Below are 11,360 nucleotides of genomic sequence, written 5' to 3' on the forward strand. Positions count from 1 at the left end.
TGGTGGCGTGCCCTCTGGTCTTCCCAGGACATGGATCCTCTTACCGCCTACGTTCTGGTCACTCACTGCAAAGCAACTTCCCGACGTGGAGACATGCTGGGCCAGTCTTGTCTGCATTCGAGGGGGCAGCCGGGTGGCAGGAGGGAGCAGACAGTGCACGGGTGATCAGGCCAGGCAGGGGCTGGGGGGGGCGGGGAAGGGGGGGTGCGGGGGAATATTCCAGAACTGGAGACCTCGAAGCTGCTGGCAGAGGAGCTAGACCAGTAGGCAGACTGCCCGTGGGGCTGCAGAAGGAGAGTGTCCTCCCTGCAATGGAGCCCCCATCGGTGTCCCCACGAGATGCTCCAGAACGATCGAAGGGGCACGTTTGCTCTGGAGAGCTAGGGATGCGGGGCTGAGCCCAGTGGGATGCTGGCGTTCAGGCTGCAGGAGCCACCTGGGAAGGCAGAGGTGTGGTGGTGGGAGGGCTAGGCCCTTCCAGGGCCTCCCCGGGACCTCCCTCCTCCTTCCAGGGGCTGGTGCTGCAGGACCCCACACTCCTCAAGCCACCCTCTGCCCCAGCACGGGGCTTCGTGCCCAGGAATCTCCACCTGGGAAATCTACGGAGTCGGGGACCAGCAGCACTCACTCAAGTGGAACAAGTGACTGGAGAGACTTTGAGGGTCCGGAGGGACAGCTGGGACTACATCAGGGCCACATCCTTCCCACTGGAAGGAAAGAGCTAGGGACCCGGCTGGGAAGTCCTCAGGGGTCCAGGACTGGTCTCTGCAACCCTGGGGCAGGGAGGGAGGAAGGCTGTGGCTCAGGAGGGCAGGACCAATGTGGGTGTGACTGGTCCGTTTGTGCGGAGGCTGTGACCTGGGAAGTGTGGGCACCAGGATCGGACCCGCCAGATAAACTCTCACCCGGAGACCACCTAGACGCTCGAGGGGTCAGAGTCCAGGCTAGAGAGTGGAGGAGATGGGAGGGGCCAAGGCACAGGACCCGGGGGTCGGGGGGGACACCCTCCTGTTGGTCCAGGACCAAGGGTGCCCCCCCCCCCGAGAAGGAGGGGCCGCCCGGCTAAGGTTTCCACCCTCGGGATTGTGACCAGACAGCCTGGGAGGGTGAACAGCCTGCCTCTCGGTGCAGGTGACCAAGGTGTGATTCAGCGCGGGCTGCCCGGCTTCCCCGAGAAAGACACATCCTCCGAGGGCTGGAGAGGAACGTGGGGCCAGGCCAGGTGGCCAAAGGGAAGCCAGAATGGGGGAGTCCATGGGACAGAGGGGCGGCCAGCTGGGGCTCAGGGTTCCCCCTCGGGGCTGGAATACAAACTCCCCCTCGTTCCTTGGGGCCTGGAGGTGGACGGAGAGAGCACAGTGGCCGCCCTGTGGGAGGCCTGCATCCCTACATCCCTGCATCCACCTGCTCCCTGTGGGGTCCTGGCCAAGCCCCATCCCCTCTGGGACCCTTGCGTTTCTCCTGCGGGGACAAAGGTGACATGCTCCATGTCTACATCGCAGTCATTCACGGGGGGGGGGGGGGGGGGGGGGCGGGGCTCCTAAGGACAGCTCGGCACAGGTTTGTCCTCCTCCGTTCCTAGGACCAGGGCTGAGGCCAGGCTGCGGCTAATCAGACCAGACGCTCCCGCCCTACCCGCCCCAGTCGTGTTGTGTCGTGTGCGGGGTGTGCAGATGTCTCAGGCCAGCAGGCCCAGGGAGCCTGGGCCAGGCCACGCCCGCACGGGTTGCTGAAGGGGACTCAGGGACGGGTCACCCGAAGCCTGCCCTCCGGGGGCTCCGTGTCCTGTGTCGGGGATTTCCTCCAGGGTACAGACACCTGTCCTCTCGCCTCCTGCCTCGCTGGTCCCTGCTGCCCAGAGAGACCCTCCCCTCCCCGGACCTCCTTTGCCCTTGGACACTCCTTGAGGCTTCCAGGTAGGAAGGGCCTTTGTCAGAACAGAGAAACCAAAACCTAAACTTGCCCCCGAGGACTTAGGGATATGGCAGTTGGCAGAGAAGTTCTTCCCACGTTGATGCCCGTGAGGGTGGCACGAGCGGCCTGAGTCTAGGAAGGGGTGGGGCCCATCGATGCCAACTCAGCAGCTTCCAGGAGCTCTGATGGCATATAAGGCTCCCAGGTCCTTACAGGGCACCCCGAGGGGAGGGCATAGACCGTGACCAGGCAGAGAAGCAGCGGACAGAGAGCCGGAGACGGTGAAGGGACTGACATGGAGGCTGGCGCCCGGGCCTGGGACAGGTAACCCCAGCCCCCTGCATGGCCCCTGCTCCGGGCTGATGGGGACCCGCCACTCCCTCAAGGTCTCCTCCCGGGCCTCTGAGGGCTCCTCCTCTCCCTGCCTCTCTCCTGCTGGCCCGTCCTGGGCCCACTGTGCCCCTGGGGCTGATGCCCAGTCTGCTTGTCCGGCCGGCCTCCCCAGGCTCCCGGGGACTCATCCCCAACGCTCCTTAGCTTCCTCTGCCCCCCCCCCCCCCCAGGGAATCCATCCGTGCTGCTAGGGAATCCCTTCGGAGCTGTGGGCCAGGAAGTCTCTTTTGGCTTTACGATTTCGGTTTTGCAAAGGGCACGCATTATTTTTGTAACACAGAAATTCCCATGATTGTTTAAGAAAAATGGTCTCTGGTATTCTCTTTTTCGGCACAGGCATGTGTAGGGCCTCGGTGCACTATGTGGCAATGGTTACTTACCCTTGAAGTCTGGGGGGAAAGGCCCCAGGGGAGTGGGTCAGCGGGGACAGGGATGGGACACCGAGGCCAGGAGGTGGGATGGGAGCCTACCCGAGCAGACAGAGAGGCCCCATCTGAGGGTCTGAGTGTTCCATGCTGCTCGGGGGGTGGGGGGGGGCACCTGTGAGCAGAGTGGGCTGGCCCCCCTGGAGCCCCCACAAGGGGTCCCAGAGGGAGGATGGGTGGCTCCAGCAAAGCGAGTGGAAGCCTGTCCTCTGTGGGTCTGGCCGGTATGTGGGGTGCAGGGGTCAGGGGTGTGAGGTAAGGGATCCAAAGAAACCAGCAAATGGCAATGAGCCCAGAAGAGATAGTTTAGGTTTCTAAAGCTGTAAGCATCTTTACGTCTTATGTGAAATCTCTCTTCTGTTCCAAACATATGTCAGTAAGATGACACTCCCTCCTCCGGGGGGGCCCCGGTCTTTGACCTTCTCCCCCACCCCCCTGTTGGCAGTTGCCTGCTGGACAAGGACACCTTCTTGGAAAACTTCCACCTTGAGTGGTGGCCAAATAAGGCCTACCTCTGCTACGAGACGGAGCTCCCCAGCGGTGACCCCGGGGTCCCTCTGGGCCAACACAAGGACATCCTGTGCAATAAGGTGAGTGGCCCAGGCTGACGACAGCGCGCAGGGCCTCCCAATCCTGGGACGTTCAGGGGAGATGTTTCCCAGTGGACACAGGGGTCCCCCAGAGCGGTCACCTGGGGTCCCTGCAGCTGCTACACGTCGGCCTGGAGTCAGGTGGGACTGTTCCTGCTGTGGTCGCTGGCTTGGGGCCACCCATGGGAAAGCAGTCACAGTGGCCCAAGGTCTGGCACCGTCAGCCCCTGTCACCCGAAGCCCAGGGCTCAGCCACTCCCCTCCTGCGGTGCCTCTGAAGGAGGGTGAGGACAGAGGAAAAGGCTTCTGGACAAGGGGTCAGCTTTTCCCCAGGCCTCTGCCTGGGACAGCCTCCCACCAGAGAGCCCGAGTCCTGTTGGCTCTCAAAGATCCCCCCCCCCGCCCGTCATTACAGGGGGCTCTGGTAGGACCCCCACCAACTGCTTGCAGATCCCGTCAAGGGCACTGTTCCCCACGCCAGCATGGCCCGGGGAGGCCCTATCAGTGTCGGGGTACCCATCACGCCCCCCCAGAATCTGCACTTGCACTCCCGACCTGAGTCGCCCCCTGTTCCTGGTTGATAATCCTTCCCTCAACAGGTTGGACCAATCTCCACAGTCCTAGGAGCCCCCACAGTGACATTCATCCCATGGACCCTGGGGGCCTCTCTCCTTGGCGCCCCTCCCCCCTTGTCACTGCACAGGGAGCCCTTTTGTATCCCACAGGTGGGAGTGGGGTTGGGGGGGGTGGATCCCTCCCTGGAGGATGCACTCACTTCCCTGGCATCAGGCCAGTGACCTTGAAGCCCACCCGGCCTCCTCCCTCCCCACTAGGTGAGCATCCAGAAGCCCCCTCCTTTGGGCGCAGACCTGGCGGGGCTCCAGAAACTCAGTAGTCAAGTTGAATCTCATTTGAATGCAATAGCTTAAAAGCCAAACTTCATGCCAATCCCACGATGCGTGAAATGGCAACAATTTAAATGAAGACCTATCGGGGACAGAGTGGCACAGACCACAGTGAGCGGGAAAGGATGCCAAGTCCTCCCCGGGTCCGGGCGCTGGACAAACGCCCCGTCCTGTGCTGGTCCTGGAGGGCTGGGGGCGCTGGGGGCGCTGGATGCTGCCTGAAACCCTGCGCCCTCTGCTTGCTGAGGGGGGCCCTCCTCTAATTCTGTGCTGGAGGCCAGGACCTCGGCCTCCTCACGCTGGTCCCCTCCTCCCCCGCGTTCACAGCAAATGACACAACCCTTTCCTGCCTCCTCTATGCTCGGCCTGCCCGGGGAGGTCAGCCGGACTGCCACGCGGAGTTGTGCCGGCTGCAGCGGATCCAGGCCTGGGAGCTGCTTTCTGTCCTGGAGAACAGACACGTGACCCCACACCCCTTCGTCTCCCACCTCTATACCGAGGAAGGATTTCAGAATGGGTTGCGCCTCCTGTGGGGGGCCGGGGCCCGCATCGCCATCATGACCTCCACCGGTCCGTGTGGAGCTCCCGGGGTGGGCGGTGGGCAGGGAGAGGCCTGGGGGGACTGGCTACGAAGGCGTGGGCAGGAGTGGAATCCCTGGCGGAAGCCTCTGGTGGCTGCACAGGCCAGGCTGACCTGGGACGGCAGGGGACAGCGGAGCGTGCTGGAAGAGAGAGTTGGGGCCAGGAGAGGAGTCTGGAACGGGCCGGAGAATAGCGGACGTGCAAGAGAGACGTGGGTGGGGTGTCCCGAGAGGAGGGGAATCCGGCTGGCCGAGACTGCAGGCTGAAGAAAGAGCCCCGGGGGTGAAAAGAGTCGCCCGGAGGACAGAGGGCAGCGGCGCCGTTATGAAGGGCAAAGCCTGTCCCTGAGAGTCAGACACCCTGTGGCCCAGCTCTCCTCCCGCCCCGCCCCGCCCCACTGCAGAGTTTGAGCACTGCTGGGAACCCTTCGTGGACAACCAGGGAAGAGCCTTCGAGCCCCGGGACACGCTGGTCTCCCAGAGTCAGGACCTCGCTGAGACGCTGCAGGTCACAGGTGAGCTCCCTCCTCCCCAAGGCCTCCCCTGCCCTCCTCCATTCTGTCCTCTCTGGCCTTTCCCTGTCCCCCTCCTCTTCCTCTGGGTCACCTGCTCCCTCCCAGGGTGCCAGCTCCACCCCTGCCCCACCCAGGCCTCCTGCCTCGGCTTCCCCACCTCCTCGTGTCCCCCTCCCTTCCCATCTTTGTGGCTGCCAGACCACTTCTGTGTGCCCTCTGTCCACCTGTCTCACTGCCCGCCCCACTCACCTTCACCCTCCTGTCCTGGAGCAGAAAGCCTCAAGGGTGGGCCTCAGTCCCACTAAGAACGCAGGAGGCCTCTGTTGGACAGCAGAATAAAACACTTCCTCCCAAGAAACGTACACTTGCCCTTCACCGCCATCCCCAGATTGATGTAATGAAGCCAGCAGAAGGCAATGAGCCCAGAGCAAATAGTCTTAAAAAAAAAATAAATAAATAAGAACTGAGTCCGTTTGCTTGTCATTGAAAATCTCTCTTCTGTTCCAAATATACATCATGAAGATTGCACTCAGCGCTGTCAGAAGAGTTTTCAGAGTTTAGAGAAGTAATTACTGTAATTGATTCTGGGCAACCCGTATGGCCAGGGATCTAGAGACCAAAAACCTCCTCCTACAAGCCATCCTGTCAGCAGCACTGACTGCAAGTGACAGCCACGCTCTGCAAGAGAAGAGGAAGGAGTCTGCTGGAGAGGAACCTCCCCTCTGAGGTCAGGTGGGGACGGGAGGCTCTCCAGTCCTCACCCCTCCTGACTGGCCTGCCCCGGAGAGGAAGCCAGAGGGAGGGACTTCCATGCCCAGAAGGCGAGCTCTGCCCCTTCCTGACACAGCGCACGCGGTGCACAGACAAGGGACTGGACGCGCAGGGGACTGGGACCGGCACCCAGGCGGGATCCCTCCTGCCGCCGGGCTCACCGTGGCCCTCGTGCCGGGCTCCGTGGAATCCAGACCCCGCTGAGTGGAATCCCGGCTGCTGGTGGGCGTGCACGAGGCCTTCCCAAAGGACAGCAAGAGTCCCCGGTACCTCCTCACACACTTCTGCTCACCTGTCAGGGCCCAAACGGTGTCACAGCCTCCCTCACACAGTGACCTAAGGGGTGGGGGAGGGGAATCCTTTAGGGAGAGACCTTGGAGGGACAGAGAGGAAGGGATAGATGGCCGTGGCCGTCGGGGAGGGCGGGACCCAGTCAGGGAGGGCTGGCACCCCAAAGGGGAAGACCTGGCCAAGCAAAGTGACACAGACATGGAAGGAAAGGGGGGCAGAGGGGCAAAGCAGGGCACAGGGCCACCGTGGATGATGGGGCAGGAGGAGCCCAGGGATAAAGGGGCTGCCAGCGACAGTAGCTGCCTGGAGGGGGTGAAAGTTGGGGTCATATGACAGGAGACAGGCTGCTGCGGTTCCTGGCTCTCCTCCCCTGCGCCCCGGGGATGGTGATGCAGCCAATGTCTCCTGGGCTCGTGGGCCGGAGGCAGCCTGGGGCCACCAGGGAGGGGACGTGAGCCAGGACGTGGCGTGAAAGGGAAGAGGGCCCCTCCCCAGGGTCTGGGTGTAAACAGCGAGCAGAAGCCCCCAGGAGCCCTGGCTTCCAGAATCCGGCAACTGGCTGGCGTCTGGGCTGCAGGAGGCGCAGGGCCACAGTTAGCATGTCTGTGGGACTCAGCTCGTGCGCAGGTGCCCAGCAAGGTGAGGGGGAAGCGGGATACGAAACGCACATTCCCGGCCCTGGTGCGGCGCGGTCGCCTGGGTTCCCCGGGGGATGCGCGCCGGACCTCAGGAAACGTCAGGGGGACCTGCCGCCCAGGCAGCCCACTCAGCCGCCAGTCACCCGGGGCCGAGGGCTCTTCTGTGATCGGGTGGCCAGCCCGGTCGGCTCTGTGTGTGCCGTGTGGCCGGGAGCCATGCCACTGGCGGCAGGCTGGCTGGCTGCCTTCTCTTTCTAGTGGGGGACGAATTCTCAGCACGCGCCTGAGGCATATGCCCTTCGAACGTCTCCATTCTTCCATCTTGACGGCTCTCCCCTACGTTTTAAGTTGACGTTTGACTTCTCTACTGTGCCTGAGTGTTTGTGAGCCTCAGAACTCCGGGTGGGGTCCCAGGCCCCCCAGCCGTGCTCCCCTCACTCAGCAGGGCGCGGGGGACGGGAGTGGGGGGCCGGGACCAGGGCTGTCCCCCGTGTGTATTCCCATGTCACCGGCTCTCCTAACACCCACGGCTGCGGTGGGATTTTTAATGACCGTTTTCCTCAATGTAATTAAGTAGAATTTCATGTACAATATTAAAATAAAATGTAGAAGTTAAATTTTGAAAAAAGGGAAGGAAAGAAAGAGAGAAAGGAACACATGCAGGTCTTGAGCCGTGCACCCTCCTCCTGTACGATGACCCCAGGTCAGCTGGTCGCCTGCAGTCCCCCGGGCTGGAGCCTGGGGTCACCTTGACCCTCCGGGGGCCCCCCCTCCGCGTCCTTTGCTCTTTCTGCCTCTGGTCCTGGAGGCCCCTGAGCGTGCGCCACCACGGGACCCGGGAGCCGACACGGGATCCCGAGCTGGCTCCCGCGTGGTAAACTTGACGGACTCAGTGCGAGGCAGGAACGAGGGAGAACAAACAGCACTCGCCGAGCGCCGGCTGCCCACCAGGCTCTGTGCCTCGTGCCTGAACGGACGCGAGCGGAGCGGCTCTTTGAAACCCCCCAGCCGTGAGGACGGGTCCTTCCCAGGCGCCCTGCGCCCAGGAGGAAACAGAGGCTCTGGGGTCAGAGGTCACAAGCAGAGCTGGGGGCTGACCCACGTGCCCACGTGCTGGGCCCACGGGCCCCAACTCTGAGCCCGGGAAGGTGAGGAAAGCCTGAAATCGGGCACCCAGCCTTCTTTGCGAGTAGAGAAGTGTGTGCGATTTTACGAGCAATATCCTCATCTCCGATACAACGTTCAAAAAGAAAAAAGAAAAGGGCTCCCTTCTAGGCGGAGAGGAAGTGATACAGTCTCCTACCGGAAACTATCACTTCTCAGAAAGGAAGTCCACATGTCCTTTAATTTAACAGGCAGAACTTTCCAAACAATCTAAATCACTCCCGTGTGACCAAGGTGGAAGGCAGTCCTGGGCCGTGCCCTCAGCTCGGGGGCCAAGACCAGACTTCAGGGTCCACAGGCAGGTAGAAGGGAGTCTGTGGGGTGGAGAGGTGGGGGTCACCTGGACCCTCCCCTGTCTCCTCCAGACCCCGATCTCCTCGAGGGCGGGACGTGCCTGTCCCTTCCCTGCATCCCAGGTTCCTGCCGGGGTGGGACCCTGAGTAGGGGCTCCTGGGTACCTAGGAATGAATGGCTGAGGGACCCAGTGTAGGATCCAACCAGTCTTGCCCTCCCTATGTGCGGGAATCCTGCCACGTGGAAACGTGTACGTGTGTGCGTTCTCGGAGGGCATCCTGGCGAAGCTGAAAGTGCACAGGTGCCCAGTCCCACGGGGCATTTCCCAGAGCCCCGGTTGTGAATGTGCCCAGACCTTGCCCACGTTCCTGACTTGAGCCCAGGGACCTCAGCCTGCGGACTTTGTAGCCCGGACTCCTCTCCAGGTGGTCCCAGCAGATGGGCAAGAGCTGGGACCTGGCCCAGGGCTGGGGTCTCCTCGGGGAGGGGGCCCTGGGGGTCAGCTGCCCAGCAGGGGCGGTGTGCAGGGCCCAGTCAGCCCCCAGAGGGAGGATTCTGGCCCACGCTGAGTGTGGGGGCAGAGTCCTGGCTTAGGACTGTAGGTGACACCGGGGACCATCTCTCAGAGTCCCCGTGAGGGCAAGGAGCTGGACAGGGGTGTGTGTGGTGGGGCGGCCTCTGCTCCCTGCATGGAAGCTGGCTGTCTCCCCTCCCACCACAGAGGATGCTGGGCCGACTCTGGGGGGTCGGGGGCAGGGAAGGCCCATGAGTCCTGGAACAGCCGGCAGGGAGGTGCTGGCAGGCGTCCTGATGTGACACACCCTCAGCCCCGCTGCCCCCTCTCCTTCCCGTTTCACCCCTCCCTGGCCGTTCCTCCATCTGGGGGACCCTCCTTTCTATCAGTCTTCCTTCTGTCCCAGGCTCCTGCTGCACCTTCCCAGTGCCTGTGCCCACATCAGCTTAGCTCTCTGCTGTCCCCAGTCCCCCCTCCCCTGCCTTCTGTCTCCTTCCCTCACTCCTTAGGCTCCTTGGGGCCAGGCTGGGGCAGGGGAGAAGGGGAGGGAGAAGGGAGGGAGGAGGAGCCTCTGGGGAGACTGGCGTTAGGCTTTTTCTCCTGCTTCATAATCCCCAGGTCTATTTAAACCACAGTTCTTGAAACTAAATATAGAACCACCCTACCATCCAGCAATTGCACGATTAGGTAATTACCCAAAGGATGCGAAAATAGAGATTCGAAGGGGTGCACGCACCCCAATGTTTATAACAGCACTATCAACAACAGCCAAACTATGGAGAGGGCCCAAATGTCCAAAGACTGGTGAATGGATAAAGAGGATGTGGTGTAGGGGCGCCTGCGTGGCTCAGTCGGTTAAGCATCCGACTTTGGCTCAGGTCATGATCTCACGGTTCATGTGTTCGAGCCCCACATTGGTCTCACTGCTGTCAGCACAGAGTCTGTGCTTCGGATCTTGAATCTCTCTCTCTCTGCATCCTCCCGTGCTTGTTCTCTCTCTCTCTCTCTCTCTCTCTCTCTCTCAAAAATAAACATTAAAAAAGAAGATATATATATATATATATATATATAGTGGAATATTACTCACCCATAAAAAAGAATGGAATCTTGTCATTTGCAATGACGTGGATGGAGCTAGAATGCATTACGCTGTAAGTCAATCAGAGGAAGAGAAATACCATATGATTTCACGTATATGTGGAATTTAAGAAACAAAACAGATGGACATGTGGAAAGGGGAGGGTGTAGAGAAGGGAGGGAAACAAACCAGAAGAGACTCTTAACAAGAGAGAACAGGGGCGCCTGGGTGGCGCCGTCGGTTAAGCGTCCGACTTCAGCCAGGTCACGATCTCGCGGTCTGTGAGTTCGAGCCCCGCGTCGGGCTGTGGGCTGATGGCTCAGAGCCTGGAGCCTGTTTCCGATTCTGTGTCTCCCTCTCTCTCTGCCCCTCCCCCGTTCATGCTCTGTCTCTCTCTGTCCCAAAAATAAATAAAAACGTTGAAAAAAAAATAAAAAAAAAAAAAAAACAAGAGAGAACGAACTGAGGGTTGGTGGCGGGACGTCGGTGGGGGATGGGCCAGATGGGTGATGGGCATTCAGGAGGGCACTTGCCGGGATGAGCACTGGGTGTTGCATGCAAGTGATGAATCACAGAATTCTATTCCTGAAACCAATATTGCACTGCATGTTAACTAACTAAAAGTTAAATTAAATAGATATGTGTTTTAAAAATAAAATAAAATGCAATGAAAAATATAGCTGGAATGGAAAAAAAAAAAAAAAAGCCCACATTTCCTTCATTTCCTGTCACCACGACCTGCACGTTCATAGCCTCGTGCATTTATTTTTTTATAAGGTCATAGAGAAAAGGCAAAAGCTAGTGAAGTAATGTCACCTGCCCGTCTGCAGAGGCAGGGGGTGGCATTTCCGGGCACCTTTGTACCGGCGGCCAAAACACCAGCAAAGGTGCCCAGAAATGCCACCCCTGCCTCTGCAGACGGGCAGGTGACATTACTTCACTAGCTTTTGCTTTTTCTCTATAACCTTATAAAGGTTATAAGTCCCCAGAGGCTATGGTCCCCAGAGCGCAGTGATCACATCTCCCAATAATGAGTTAGGATCATGTCTGGGGCCGTCCTGGGGCCTGGGCCACAGCAGTGACCCACGGCCAGGCCCCTTGTGTCACAGAGAGATATTCTGGCAATGAATATGGTAAAGAGCAGTGGGGGGGTCACCCGAATACAGCAACATGTCCATTTTTTCATCTGAAAGAGAAATAAATGACAGAGAGGTAGGTAGATAAATAGATAGATACATAGATAGGGAGATACATAGATAGATAAACAGAGACAGAGAGAGCACACAA

General features: G+C 60.0%; 1 protein-coding gene and 1 long non-coding RNA gene across 3 annotated transcripts; both read left to right on the plus strand.

Annotated features, from left to right (window-relative positions):
• Positions 1-1,648: 1,648 nt before the first annotated feature.
• LOC147578887 (uncharacterized) lies at positions 1,649-4,868 on the plus strand. Its single transcript, XM_086712247.1, has 3 exons — positions 1,649-2,238; positions 3,178-3,322; positions 4,555-4,868. Exons 1-3 carry the CDS (start codon positions 2,210-2,212, stop codon positions 4,690-4,692), a joined length of 312 nt encoding a protein of 103 aa, XP_086568373.1. The 5' UTR covers positions 1,649-2,209; the 3' UTR covers positions 4,693-4,868.
• A 222-nt stretch (positions 4,869-5,090) lies between these two features.
• Positions 5,091-7,640, plus strand: LOC147578888 (uncharacterized). Of its 2 annotated transcripts, XR_015253301.1 has the most exons (3): positions 5,091-5,323; positions 5,929-6,050; positions 6,171-7,640. It is a non-coding gene; the product is annotated as an uncharacterized LOC147578888 (long non-coding RNA). The 2 variants fall into 2 exon arrangements; XR_015253300.1 differs by having other exon boundaries at positions 5,929-7,640.
• Positions 7,641-11,360: the final 3,720 nt, after the last annotated feature.

Source organism: Puma concolor, chromosome B4, assembly GCF_028749965.1.
Source record: "Puma concolor isolate L17-30 chromosome B4, mPumCon1.1.hap2, whole genome shotgun sequence".
Classification (NCBI taxonomy): Eukaryota; Metazoa; Chordata; class Mammalia; order Carnivora; family Felidae; genus Puma; species Puma concolor.